Source organism: Orbicella faveolata, unplaced genomic scaffold, assembly GCF_042242905.1.
Source record: "Orbicella faveolata isolate gen_17 unplaced genomic scaffold, um_ofav_v1 contig_25, whole genome shotgun sequence".
Classification (NCBI taxonomy): domain Eukaryota; kingdom Metazoa; phylum Cnidaria; class Anthozoa; order Scleractinia; family Merulinidae; genus Orbicella; species Orbicella faveolata.
This window is the reverse complement of record NW_028301553.1, coordinates 20,305,139-20,320,790: the sequence shown is the minus strand read 5'-3', so window position 1 is coordinate 20,320,790 and position 15,652 is coordinate 20,305,139. Positions and strand designations below refer to the sequence as shown.

The following is a 15,652-nucleotide window of genomic DNA, read 5'->3' as shown; positions in this document are numbered from 1 at the left end:
TGATATCACATGACATATAAAAAAACCACGTGGCTCTGGGGATGAAATTGGAGTATATCACGCTAACAAAGCTAGATCGCATGTGTCTTACATGTTGGGTTCTACCACAAGGAAAAGCATTCAACATTTTTGTGTCGTGTGATCTCAAATGAAATGCATCTTTCACCTATTATATAGTTGGCATGAACGCTAACTAATCAGCGCATGCGTTTAGGGAAAATTGGTTTTGTTCTGAAGAGAATAGTACCACAAGGAGGACAAGAGGTTTCCAAAACCAAATATGTAGCTTTGTAATATTATGATTACAGTAAGGTAGGTGATACACGTCTTTACGTAGTACACACAGGCACCTACCCTCCTGAGCCACTTTCTTGCCTGAAGCCTATTTAATTAATTGATATTAATTAACCCATTGATTCCTGGAATGAAATTGCACACAACCCACCCCTAAATTCCTGGCGATTTTTTAACCTTTCAGAACAAGCATGAACGCTAACCAAATGTGCAGTAACCACACACAGAAGATTAGGTTTCGAGACATCGTTTATTTTAAGTTGAAGAAATGAAGGGCCAAAATATTACAAAATATAAACAAAAAGAATTTAACTTGATGTTTAAAACTGATGAGAAAACAAGAAATTATATTGTTTCTTTGTCGCACGACAAAATGCCCAACAGAAGCCAAGAAAATTGAATATGTGAAAATGAGTTAGTTTAGACTTCAGAGGACAATTTGAAACCAAATACAACAGAATTTCCATTCTTGTACTATAACGGTTAGCATTTGAGAAAACAATGGAAAATAAACACAAAAGGCTCATGTAAAAACCAATTTGAAATCAAACAATTTCTTTGCTGAGTGACGAAACATTAAAGCGCTGCCAAAGAAAGATTTAAGTTGTAAGTCAAAAAGACGACAAAAACAAGCCAATTATTCTGAGATCAATCATATTTCAACTGTGCTAAATTAGTGGCCACTTAGTTCTTTTCTTGGCAGTTCTGTAGTAGCTGAATAAGACTCCAAAAAATATATTTGAATGAAGCGAATAAACTAATCAAACAAACTGCTGAAGTCGCTGTAAATTAAATATGCAGAAATCCAGCGTGCAAAAATACTGTTCACTTTTAAAACCTAAAATTCCCCAAAACAGGGCACAGAATGAAATACAAAAGGAAGTTCAATGACAATAAATTTTCATTCAAGCTGAGGTGAAGAAACCTATTTAAAAGCAAAAAAGTGTTCAAAATTTCGCAGACGTGCTTTGCTGCATGACCACATGTTCAAATTAATTCTTCACGATAAATCGAAAGCTCCAAGTTTCTCCTGACCACTTTTGCAGTCATTTTATCGGCCGTGGTGTTATCAATCTTTCCAAAAGTTGAATTCAACTTTGAAGCAATAATGTACATTACCCTTTTTGTTTTCTAAAGTCTAGGAAGCTGCTTTAAATCCACAATCTGTATTCAAAACTCATTTGAAAGCGTACTGATTGTCATGTTTTCGCGGCGGTTGAAGGAAGGAAAAATTCTTCACCAGAAAGGTTTGAGGACTCTGCACTCCTTGATCTGCCATTCTGAGGCCACCTAAATATTAATTTGTAGTTTTTTTTTCTATTTTAAATCCCAGAGCAGTAATTTCTTCATGTTACAGTACTGCTCAAAAGTAAGTTACCACCTCTCGTCTCGTTTCTCATGAGACAAGTCTCGTTTCTCTCGAGACTTTTCTTGTTTCTCGCGAGATGCATCTCATTTCTCTCGAGAATCACTGAAGCATTTAGTATGGCATATATTATGCATAAGAAACTGGTTATGTATAATGATTGCTGCTCTGCAGTTCGTTGTCAAATCGATGGGACCATCCAACATAAAATATGCATTGATTGTTTGCTCGATTCATATCGAACAAAGGTAATATCGAACATTGAACGTAACTACAAGTAGAGTTACATGCATTTCAATTCATGCGATCACTGGAGCAAAGAGTTGATTTTGCGAATCTTGCTCACTCCAAATGATTCAGTTACCTACATTTGCTCACTCTTCAATGACCACTAACTCAAACAAACATTTAATTTTGTGCAGGAGAAAAATGTTCCAGCTTTCGGCATGCACCAGGAAGTCAGTTGTTTACATGTATAAATGGGAGTCATAAAAGTGTCATGGAAATTGTTGAAAAAATGATATCTCCAGTTCTCTTTGGCATAAATCATTCATTCAAATGCTAAAATATTATATCTTTGAAGACAGGAGCTTTTATCAAGGTTTCTTAGATGCGCTGTTTACAATAGTTTTAAATTTTTCTGTTAGCGCAAGTTTTGTCTAGCAGTACATATCAACGAGTCAATAACATTAATGAACTTTACTGTTCTCCGAAACATCAAGGCAAACACTAAAAACAGTTCCAGTTCTATTTGACACAAATCGTTCATTCAAACGCCAAAATACTATATCTTTAAAGACAGGAGTTTTTATCAAGGTTTTTGAGATGCGCTGTTTACAATAGTTTTAAATTTTTCTGCCAGCGCGAGTTTTGTCTAGCGGTACGTGTCGATGAGTCAACAATATTAATGAACTTTATTGTTTCCCAAAACGTCAAGGCAAACACTGAAAATATGTCCAGTTCTATTTGGCATAAATCATTCATTCAAATGCCAAAATACTATATCTTTGAAGGCAGGAGTTTCTAATAATGTTTATGTAATGCGACATTTACATTAAGTCAATGTTTTTGCAAGGGAAAGTTCTGTCTAACTGCAGTCAATTTAATACGCCAATGAAGTTTGTTTTACAAAGCGTCGCGGTAAAAACATCGCCAGTTCTATTTGGTATAAATTGTTTTTTCAAATGGCACAATACTCTCTCTTTAGCAGACAGAATTTTGTTGCTCAACAGCGAAGATTTCGAGCGGTATGTGAGTAAACATTTTATGTATCGGTCAATATAGCGGTTGAGTTATAATTAATTGAGGTTTCATGATCAAAGCGTGGTTTTGCATGTTCACAAGTTTGAATAAAATGTTATTTGAGGTTTAATGATCGAAGCGTGGTGTCGGATATTTACAAGTGTGAATAAAAAGTTTGTCAAGATTTCATGTGCAAAGCAAGCATTCACAAGTTTGAATAAATGAGTTATTTGAATGTGACGGGAAGTGATTTATGATCAAAGCATGGTTTTGCGTGTTCACAACCTTTGGATAAAAAGTTAAACGAGGCTTTATGTGCAAAGTGTGTGTTCACAAGTTTGAATGTTAAGTTATTTGACGGATCACTTAGTGTCGTTTCACATGGTCAATCTTTGGATAAAAAGTTAGTCGAGTTTCCTGACAAATCAGTCAGGAGCGATAGCTAACAAAACATAGGCGGCGCTGCTGTGTTGACTTAGTAACCGTGATCGCGGCTTCAACTTGCAACATGTAGATCGGGTGACAAAACTCTACATGTCGTTTCATGAACACTACATTTTGATTATCAAATGTATGAATCACACTTAGGGTTGCAAACAATCCTTGTTTTAAGATCTATACAATAAGAGAATTGATACAACTGTAAAACTTATTTGTAAACACGAGTGACTGTCACTGACGATTCAGATACCTTCACCTTTTATTGTGCATGTATTTACAAAAACTAAATGTTAAGCAAGTCTGGCTGGAATAAAAAAAGTTTGGCCAATGTATATGAAACAATATTGGACACTTGAGAATTTACAATAAACACATGGTACACATGCATTGCTGATGAGAACGAAAATCGTGTCTACCGTGCTAATCGATACGATATGATACAGACATCTTATACACAAAACATGTTTTGAATACCGATGAATGCAAAGTATTGGTACTTCCAGTGCACTCACAAGAAACGAGACATGTCTCGTTTCTCTCCAGACTCATCTCGCGAGAAACGAGACACACCTTGCGAGACGGTGGTAACTAACTTTTGAGCGGTACTGTAGGATTGAAAACAAGGCCTTTGAAGTTTGTAGATTTGGCCCGCAGTGCACCATGATAACCTGCACTTTATGAGCACACGATTTTAAGAAGAAAAACTGTCTTTCTACGACCCCTAAAGTCCTCTAGAAATATGCTCAGTAAGTTGATTCTAATTGGTTTATTTGTCCTCAAGAATACTAGAACAATGAGAGAACCAAAAAGTCTTCAGGGAGGGTAGGAAAGGCTATTGTCCCCACAAGTTTTTTCTCGGGCGGTTACGGGTGGCACAGGAAATTGGAGGGGTTTTTCACACAAACGGTTACGGGCAGCACAGGAGTCAATGGGTTAATTAAACAAACCTTTAAGTTTACAACTTATTGCCTTATTGCCATAGTGGACATTAGTCTCCAATCCATCCCAATAGTGCACTCTGCACTAAAAAGGGGTCAATACAAGTTGAGAGGCATATATCATTCAACATTGTCAGTTGGTTATCCAGGGTCCGAAATTAACTTTTTTCGGCAGGCGCCAACTGGTGACTGAAATTTCTTTTTCAATCGCCAAATGGAAAAATGTGGTCGCCAAAAAGTGTCAATAAAATTTTTCCTTTGCAGCAAAACACAAACCAAAATTTTTGGTCGCCACGTACTTGCCGGCAAAATATTTGCAATCGATGTAATCAGGAATCAAACCAGTGCTGAAATCATCTTTTGACCACTTTGACAGATCTACATTTCCACCTTTTGACGCCCAGAGAATATCTAAATCTTCATCTAATTTCTTTGCGGATGTTCCGTCTCCACCTTGTAATAAATTACGGAAAGATCTTAGAACATTTTTGGACATCACATCATCTGGATAAATATTCATGGCGAAAGAATGCATGTGGCGTCTTGCGCCCGCAATACGTATGTTATGGGAAACCGCTGAAAAAGCATGGCAGCGAAGCTTCGCACTGATCATCGCTGTCAGACGTTGTGGTAGATTTATAATAACAGGAAAATTGGTTTTATACTTCAAAAGCAGCGGAAAGGTAAAAGGAAGTGACCAATTGGCGGGCGGCTTTGAATTTTATTTTAATCGATTTGGCTGAAAATCAAAGTTATTGTTTGTGTAATTACCGTGGCATGAAATAGTTAATCGCCCACTGGCGACCAGTTGTGAAATTCTGGTCGAGAGTGCAAAATTTTTAGTCGCATTGGCGACCAGGAAAATGCAATTTCGTACCCTGTTATCAGTGCTAAAAACAGAAAATAGCATTCATGGAATTTTTTTGATCAGTGTAACATAGGTATATTTAAAGTTTAGTTAAGAACTACAAACGTATTAATAGCAACTGCAGCAAAATACGATTTAACGACTAATATTGATGTAACTGCTTGGCTCAAAAATGGCACACTCATTAAAAACATAGACTATAGAATTGGCAATTCAACCACACCAAGTATTATTTAGGTATCATTTCCACATCCAGATATAGGCAACAATCACCGCAGCGAAAATGCCATTTATACAACATAAACATTAATAAAAACTACACCAGTTTTAGATGTAACAAGGCAATTCCAAATCAATAAAAAAAAAAATAAAGTACATATAATTCGATGCCAATTTCCACTTAGGGCAGCTGCTGCTAAAACTATTCACCGCTGTCAAGGTGACACATTATATGGAGCAGTTGTCGATTTCCCACAATTATGTTGGCATGAGCCACGTCAAAAACTGTTCTGCATTGCATATGCTCACTAGCCTGAATTGAGGCTATCCCTCCTGTTATGCACTGTCTTTTCACAAGACCAACAAAAAGTCACTATTAAGCTAAGCATAGCTTTGCCATGTTAATAATTAATTCTATTATATGGCTAGCTCCGTGAGCGGGCAAGATGAATCAAATCCTGCGCTGTGATTGGCTACCCGAGCGGGCAAGATGGAGCTATCTTGCCCGCTCGGGACTACCCGCCGTGTCCCGCAAGAAAAATTTCCCCGAAAGCCATATAATAAATCCTTTATTGACCAAGCTTGTTCGGTCAAGATGGCTGGATATTGGCCTCGTTCTTTTTTCGTGTGTTTTTGGACCTCGACTCCGTCTCGGTCCATAAACACGCAAAAAAAGAACTTGGTCAATATCCAGCCATCTTGACCTCACACTTGGTCAATAACCCATACGTCTTTTCTGTACGTCCCTGTTCTGAGCCTGAACTCCAATTTTTAATACAGTCGATCAGAGTCAATACTAGGTCAATAAAACTTCTGCAATTGTCGTGACTAAAAATTTATCAGAATCTTGTCTGTAAAGGTCGTGGAGAAAACATTTGGAAAAATTTAACCGGAAAATATAAGACAATCTGACAGAAGTCAAGAGTTGTCATCCCAGCTTCAAAGGCAAAGTTTTGGGGTTGCCTGAGCTAGAGCGTTTCATTCCCAAAAATCAATTTTGATCAATAACGTTAGAATTTTGTGATTTGATCATTTCCATCGATTAAGTTACCTAATTAATCGACAAGTACACTGTATCAAGTACTGTCGAATATTATCGATTAGCTTTCCGATGATCAATTTCGATCGATTTGTTACGTCCAGTCTAATCTGCAGGCTACTTACACTCGCCCAGTGCTGTCGATGGCGATTACTCGGTGGCTACGCAGAGCAGTCAATACATGGCTGTTGCAGGGTACTCTGCAATTTAGCCTCCCTTAATACATTTAACAAACATATGAGCTCAACTAGCTTATTTAACCCGACAAGAAAGAATGACTACTTAAAAATTCTGCCAAAATACAGAATTTGCCAAGCGTACAAACTATGCAAACAGTAAAAGCAAATGTTGAATTCCATGCAACGATGCCGCATGAATACCCGTAACGAATTATTTTTAAGTGTAACATGAAAAGAATGAGGCTGTAACAAAAAACTTACCAACAATTCGGCTATTTATGATGACTATCAGCGATAGCGCACGAAGATCGCACCGGACAACACCCAACATGTTCACAGGCTTGAGGACTTCTTCCTTTTCTGCCTTATGTAAAAAACATAAAACATCGTACCTTTTTACCGAGGAGGCCTGTGTCCAAGAAGCCAGATAGAACGCGCAATGATTGGTCTGTCGATTGGTCATTGCAATGTTCCCCCACCCCACCGCGACCCTCCTTCCGAAAACGATGGTTGTATTTAGTTGTATATAGTTCATTACGAGTACACGAATACACATCACCGCTTCCTTGTCAATTGCATACATCTGTATTTTGGGATACAGCGGAAGTACTAGATGGATTCTTCGATTTTTCAAAATAGTCTCTCGATTATTTTCCTGCTTATGTTGTTTCAGGTATCAGGTTAGTACGAATTTGATTTTACATCATTCTATCTATATATCTAGGCTATGAGACCCTGTGTGGGTCGCGTAAACTTCCAAAAAGCTCACGCTCAACTACGGACAAAAGGACCTTAAGACCGAAAGAACTCTTACTTAAATTATTATACTTACAATTAAGTATGGCCCAGTTCAGTTCAGACGTCGTGCTTCTGCTGTGCCGAACTTAAGTGCAATTTGGTTCGACTGTAGTACGGCAGGAAGACAACTCTGATTCAGCCGTCGTGCCAGAGTCGAACCAAATTCAGGATTTACTGATGCGTCGTAACAAGTCTCCTCCTAACTTCCCGTAGGAACGCAATCTTCGCCAAAATACATTAATACAATTTATGAATTTTGTTTGGCGTGACAGAAGCACGACGTTTGAATCGCTACCGTGCCAGAGTCGTGTAGCATGGCTGAGCTAGTCGAACTTAATTGCATGGCGAACTTAATTCAAAATTTGATTTAGACACCGTTCTTCTGCCGTGCTTTTGTGGAACTTAATTTCTGAATTTAGTTCGACACGGCAGAAGCACGACGTCTGAACTGGGCCTAAGACTTTCCTTATTTTAAACTGTACCAAACGCGAGGTTGGAAGAACATCGGGCCGGGGTCTCAACAGTACAGACTGATGTCAGCGAGCACTTAAGAATTGGAATTGGTTCATGGAAAATGCAAGCATAAGATTTTTATTCACAAGTTGAGTAGTATTAGAAAACGAACAAGCGTAGGAAACAAGTGAGGTTTCTGAAACGTATCAACGAGTGAATAAAATTCACACAAAGCATTTTCCATGCCATAATGTGTTTATTTCCCAGGTATTGACATTTTCTTGTGTAGTGGTGTAGTTCCTGCCCACCGAAGGTGTGCGAGCGAAACCCATTAGGAAATTTGGTAACCCATCGGTCTGAGAAAAATTTGGTTATCACATGATTGTCCTTCCGTACATCCGTACGCCAATACCTTGAAAACAAAGAGAGTAGCACCATTACCATAGCTACATCTTTGATTTTGGGCATCCACGCTATTGTTAATTGACAGCTGTCACAACAAGCTATCCGCTGACCAGTATCACGTGACCATATTGCAGGCTCAGGTTTAGAGCTCATCAAGGTTGCATGTTTTTTTAAATTTGACAGATTAAAGAGTCATTGAAGTAAACACCTTTTGCAGGTTAGGCTTATTTTTCGCAGCAGGGGCGAAAACAATTGACATCATCGAAAAGCACACGCACACGAGACGGTTTGGTTTGTAGTTGCAATTTTGAACTGTGCAATCATCAATAATGTGGCCTGTTTCGTCGGGATACGAGATGACGTGCTATTGTGCTTTTGTTATATAACTGGGACAATTATTCATTTTGTTCACAAACACAGCTTTTGAATCGCGCTAGCTTGGGGATGTGTATTGTAGGAACAGCTATATCTCACTGGCTGTATTTAGACTACAGTTGTCCTGGGATTTTTGTTGATTAGTTCCTCTGGAGACAAATAGTAGTTCAGCTACACTCAGCTCCTGCGCACACGCTCTTCCCCTCCCCCCCCCCCCCCCCCTTGCCCCCTCATGAATAGTTCAGTCTTTATCCGGTCGAAATTGTTTTGAAAAATACTTTACAGCCATGACAGTAAGCCTGAACCAAGGAACGGCAATATAAATGTTGTCTACTTTTATTCATCAGCGGAAATATTAGAACTGGTTGCTGATTGCACAGAGTTTGTTTATGATACATCAGCACACGATTGCAAATGTCAGCTAATCTACGTGCTTCCAGCTTAGAAAACTGTATGTAAATTATATTTTTAGAAAAGTAATTAGCTTTTGTGCTTTAAAACATGTGAAAATATTTAGCATGAAGTTTAAAGGCAATGGAAATATTTTAGTCCTATTAAACTCGTGAGTCTACAGAAACTGGTGCCATCACGCAACGTATCAACAAATCATGGTTTATAGAGGGGACTTCACCTCAACTTGCTAACCATAAATACACAGGAAAATACTGGACTTTGTCATTATGATATATGTCCGTAAAATATAAAAATTGTTCTTGATATAAAAATGCTGATTATAGCAATAGACAGGAGTTCAAAGTAATGAAATCATTCGAGTATAAATTTTCTTCCGACAGTTTTAGACTGCGTGGTGCGACATTGTTTACTATAATTTTATTTTTCGTGGAAATTGTTGGGATTCTCTTTAGTGAGGACAGAGATGATAAATTTGCTAATGTATTCATTCAGCTCACAGCTGAAATATCTTTCCTGTCCTGGTCCTTCATTTTCAAGAATCTTTCAAGCAATCTTACATCTTGTTCAGTTTTTTGAGCAGTATTTTTGTTTTCTTGTTCTAAAATAAATAAACTGAGCAACTGAGCAAACAGAAGCAAACCTTCCCTTGGCCATTTTTCAAAGTGTGTGGGTTTTTGTGCAACAGCTCTTGGATGACGTTCTCTTCAGTATGTTCAGTCATCATTGGTAAAATTTCGTTGTTTTGGTTGCTGATATGACAAACAATATTTTTTACAGTGAAATTTTGTTGTTTGTGCTCCTGATTGGCTATGTTTGTAATCAGCATGAGTTTTATTCACTATGATTTTTGTGGGTAAATCTCAGTACCCAAGAAATAAAGACTATGGATGGACATTTGCCTGGTAAGGTCCCAAAAAAGTTTAAGCTCACATAATAACATAATGGGAAATGTTTCAGAAAATCCCACTATCCCAAGCCATGTTTAAACTTCCTTGGAAACTTCAAGCGCCCAATCCTGAATGAGAGCTAGCTCAGCATTTATGGGTTATTTACTCATGTCTGACGATCATTTTAAGGCAATCAATATAATCAATAATTATGTAATCAATTTTAATCTATCGATTATTGTTGATTGCTTTGATTGATGGATGAAAATCGATACTCATAGGGCGTGATCCAATCAACCAAAATTTCCAGAAATTTCAGTCTAAAACTGAATGGATAGGTTCGGTCCAACCGGAAAGGTTTTGGAAAAATCGGTCCACTTTTCTTGGTTGAACCGGTCTGATCAAAATGGACTGTTCCATTTGACCATTCTGAACCATTCTCAATCCCAGAACCTGGCTGTTTGGTATTTTCCATGTACAACATGGAGGAAAACGCTTATTGCTGCAGCTTTTATGGATTGTTAACAGCGGAATTCTATCAGTTTCACTCATACATCCATGCGCAGTTACAACAGGTCTGTAGCTGCTTCGCAAACCAAGTGTATGTTTTGTATGTTTTGGCTGTTAATGGCTCTTGAAGACGATTTATTTTCCAAGAGAATTGGGAATATGTTCATTTCGTCATTCGACAGTGGTGTTTGATCTCATACGACAAATATCTGGGAACTGTCTGCTCAAAATAACCTGTTATACTGGTTAAATTACTATGCATGAAACAGTTCACACAATATCACTGACATCACCATCAAAATCGTCATCTAGCTCTAATACGAGCAACAGTGATCCAACATCCTCCGTTAACCCATTGACTCCTGTGCTGCCTGTAACCGGCTGCGACAAGCAAGTTCCACTACTGACGTTATCACCTTTGACCAAAATTGGCATCCTCTATTCTCAACTTCCGCAGGAGGAAAAGACCTTTCCAATCCTGTACGAAAATTCTGAGCAAGACAGGCAAGATTCTGGCCATAAAATATCATGCTAATGAGTGAGACAGAGCATGACGATAATTAGGCTGACAGGAGCAATAAAACCTGAACGAGAAAGGAGTAAGACAATTGTACCACCCCGAGATTTGGACAAAAATCTGAGCAAGAAACCAGCAAATTTTGGGCCATAAAATAGTCACACTAATGGCTCCCTGGCAATCATGATACGTCTCATCAATCTTGAATTGGAAGATATCTTGACTCATTCGTAGGCCAAACGGCATCCTGAGGAAATGGTATCGACCAAATGGTGTATTAAAAGGTTGTCAGATACAAGGATTCCTCATCTAGGTTGACATTCCAATAGCCATTGCGAGCATCAAGCTTGCTAAAAAGCTTTGCTCCTGCTAATTTGGGTGTGATTTCCTCTAGAGTGGGTATGGGATGATGTTCTCTTTTGATGGTCTTATTCAGGTCTTTAGGATCGAGGCATAAATGGAGTCGCCCATTTTCTTTTTCTCTAATAACCAGGGAGTTAACCCAGTCTGTAGGTTGCGTTACTTTTGCAATGATATCTTGACTTTCCATCTCACGTAATTTGGCTTGTAATTTATCTTTCAACTCTATGGGCACTTTGCGGGGTGCATGGACCACCGGTGATACTTCAGGATCCAGTGTAATGTGATACATATAGTCGTCAAAACATCCAAGTGTGCCATTGAAACATTCTGGGTACATCTCCATCAGCTCTTGTTTAATTGTGATTGATGGCCGCTCTTCCAGTGGTACATAACTTCCAATGTAACTTGAGCTTTTCTTGCAAGTACCCGAATTTTGAACTGGGGCATTGAAACTGCTAGTTGGATCAGCCTGGTCTAATTGATTTGTTGTTAGTGTACAGTGTAGGGTGACCAGTTTTAGTGCAGTGCACACTTTTGGACCGAGAATAGCCAGCCCCGAAGTGTCTGTGATGTAGAAAATGCAGTTGATCTTCTTCTCTCTGTACTTGCAAGAGATGTTTATAGTTCTAAGCTGCTTGATTACAGAGCCACCATATGCTGAAAGGACGGCTTCATTCTTTTCCAGTGCTTCTGGTTTGGGGTTTCCTTCGTCGTCAAACTTCTCTGGGGCGATTATGCGAAGTAGCCTGATAGGTAAAACATTGCTCTGTGCACCTGTGTCTACCTTGCACTGGAGATTGATTTTCCGCTTCTTTTCTGGCTGAGTTATCTCAAGTGTTGCAAAGACTTCATCGCGTGTGTCATGTGTCCAATGTTGCGTGTCTTCTATGGTGTTAACCTCGATGGTACTGATTGTCAGAATTTCATCATTGTCCTTGTAGCCCCTGTCCTCAATCGTGTGAATAACTTTTTTAAAGGCCAGCTTTCTTCCTTGGTTAAGTTGCTTCCGTTTGCTGGATCGGCAGACAGATTGCCAATGATTAGCTTTGCTGCATTTTTGACATAATATACCATATTCTGGACATTTGTTCCTCGGGTGTTGTTTTCCGCAGTTGTTACAGAATTCCCTTTCTTGTTCCTTATGAATGGCATCTATACTTCTGCCCTCTTGGTGGCTTTCGCTACTTCCTGCCAGTGTCTTCATATGTTTACTTGTTGCTTCGTGGCTTCTTGCAGTCTCAATAGCAGCTGCAAGGGTCAATGATTTGTCTCGGCTCATGAGAGACTTCTGGACATCGGGATTTCTTGACCCCCAAATGAGCTGATCCAAAACTCTGTCTTCAACTTCGGCGTTGTCACGAAATTGACATTTTGCTGCTAGATTTTTTAATCTTGAGGTAAAATCATCCATTGGCTCGTCTTGTTCTTGTCGCATCCGTTGTAGTGTGTATCTGTGAATTCGATGACTCGTCTTCGGTTCCAATTAATTCTCGAACCATTTGAAAATAATGGCAGGCTTTTTCCTGTCTTCCTCCTTTGTGAATGTCCAACTGTTGTATAAATCCAGGCCTTTTTCACCCGACCAGAGTAAAATATAGCTCACTTTTTCTTCGTCATCGGTGTCTTTGAGAATGCTTGAGAACAGCGTCCTAAAGTGATGACGTCACAAAAATAAAATTTTTGAAATTATGGGATATGATGCCATATTCTTATAGAGGATCCTAAAAGATACCCTCATCCCGAAAATTAGCTCTGAATTGCAATTCCCGATAGAGATATAAGGGATCAAAGTTTGATAGCATCCCATACAAACCCTTCAAAATTTGTGTCAGTTCCTTCAGTTTAGAACCGACTCAAAATTAGAGAGATTTATATGGGGCAGTACCAAATTTTCATCCCTTATATTTCGGCTGGGAATTACAATTAAGAGGTAATTTTTGGCAAAGACCCTTTTTTAAGGATGCTCTATTCGAAAATGGGGCCTAATCCTATAATTTCGCAAATTTATTTTATTGTGACATCACACTTTAGGACTGTATATAAGCTGACATTTTTGTTTGAATCTTGCGAATGCAGTTATGGGATCAGGAGCATCCCAGTTCATCTGTGGCGACACAAAAGACATTGCTGTTGCCATAATTTGCTTCTGCTGGCCTCTCTTGATTTAACTCTAGAAATTATTCTTGTAAAACGCTGCCACCATGTAGTGTGTTGTCGAAGTTTATTCTGCTTGTTCATACACACCGCGTGGATGTGTGTGCTTTCTAGATTTGTATAATGTGCTAGCCTACTTAAATATGCGTACACAAAATATAACATACAATAGGTGCTAATTCTCCGTGCCAATATGTTACAAACACTTGAGTGACTAGCATGAAAACGCCTCTTTATAGTTCTGCTATATACAATGGCAATCATTTACCCTCTGCATATGACTACATACAACCACCAAACATTGCAATAACAGTACAGGACTCATTTATTTAGTTTTTTATGTCTACAATTTCAAGTTTTGGTTAAATCAAAATGGAAACTTAGAATACCGTAATTTCTGGCTGATTACCTGCAGGTAATACGTTAATTTCAACACAAACATTGGTTGGTGCGAGTTATAGGAGGGTGCGGGTAACGTGATAATTTTTAAATCTTCCAGTATAGTTTTAAAACCATAAGCAGGGAAAAAATATAAAAGTCATTAAAAAAACTGTTCCTAAAAACTGTGTATTGCCTCATTTATCCAGCCTCATTGCCTATACACTTAAATGCTCTCGATGAAAACCGATGCAAATTGAAAACATATCAACAAACATCGTTGGCAAACAAAATCTTTTATCACGTGTGTGCTATTACTTTCTTTTCTTGCTAATTTTATAGCTTGTTTCTTTGTTTAGTTGAAAATAAAAACATTATTCACCAACTGGAATAATAAACTCAGAAAATAAAAGAATAAAAATGTGAAATAACAGGCTTCAAAGTAATTCACACAGAAAAAATGATGCCGACATGTTCATTTCATGGCGCGGCTGCCACTGCATAATTAATATGATGCAGCATGAAAGGTGATTGTCGGCACGCATATAAACAAACATTCACCGACAACATTTTAAAACACCAGAATATTTGGCGTATCAGTAAAATATTCCTAACAAGCACTGCCTTGAGGTAGAGAGTATTTTCCCGTTTCAAGCGATTTCCTAGAGTCAGTAGATCCTGAGACATCAATTTTTTGTAGAACAGATTTTTACAAGTGGTATCATTAAATGGAAGATCAAAAACAATGGGTGTGAAAACTTACTAATTACATGCTAAAGGATATTTTTGTTAACAAAAACAATCGATGAAGTTTTTATTTGATTCAAAACGTTATAAAAAGGTCATTGACTGAATGAGAAATACACGCTTCAATCATTTACGATAAGTGTAGCCACGAGTAATTTTGAGTCAAAATGCCTGGTGTTAAACACGCATGTCAGAGTTTCACTTTTGAGTTTAAGCTCAAAGTTATCGCTTGTGCAGATGAAATTGGAAACCGAGCAGCAGCAAAAGAATTTGAAATCAACGAGTCCATGATCCGCTACTGGCAAAAGAAAAAAGTTGTCATGACAAAGCTGCCTAAACGTCAACGCACCTGCCGTACTAAGCTAAGTGAGAAGTGTATCAATCTTCGGCTTTAAAAAAATCTACACTTGAACAGGCTATGCACGGCCATGAGGGCTTATCATCACTCCAACTTTGTGAGTTCACGAATTTGTTTTGTTTTTGGATGCGGGTTATCTGCCAGTGCGGGTAATCTGTTGAAATTTTTTTCTTGTTATTGCGAAAAATGAGCGATGCGGGTAATCTACTGAGCGGGTAAACGGCCGGAAATTACGAAATTTAACCCCTGCGAAATAAATTCCCAGTAGTCTGGGAATTCCTAGGAATTCCTAGGAATTCCTAGGAATTCCAAGTTATTCCAAGACATGCAAATTATGCTTTATCCAAGACCTTGGAATTTCTGGGAATATTTGGGAATAGTGGAAGTATGACTGGGAATTATTGGGAATTCCTAGGAATTCCAAGTTATTCCAAGCCATGCAAATTATGCTTAATCCAAGACCTTGGAATTTCTGGGAATATTTGGGAATAGTGAAAAGTATGACTGGGAATTATTGTGAATTCCTAGGAACTCCTATTATTTCCCAGACTGTTTTAAAAATGTGTTTGGAATATCCAGGAATTTTTGGGAATAGCTAAAACACATGAAATATTGTTGGAAATTTCTATAAATTTCCCAAAATGTCAAAATTAAAGATGAACTCAGTGCATGAATCAGTTTCTGTGAATTAGTAAAAATCAACACAA

General features: G+C 38.2%; 1 protein-coding gene across 1 annotated transcript in view; it reads right to left on the bottom strand.

The window, feature by feature from the left end:
- Positions 1-10,863, bottom strand: part of LOC149109328 (uncharacterized) — a 91,652-nt gene extending 80,789 nt beyond the window's left edge. The window contains exon 1 of the mRNA XM_089294612.1: positions 10,722-10,863. Within this exon, the coding sequence (XP_089150738.1) occupies positions 10,722-10,863 (142 nt within the window). The remainder of the gene's footprint in view (positions 1-10,721) is intronic.
- Positions 10,864-15,652: the final 4,789 nt, after the last annotated feature.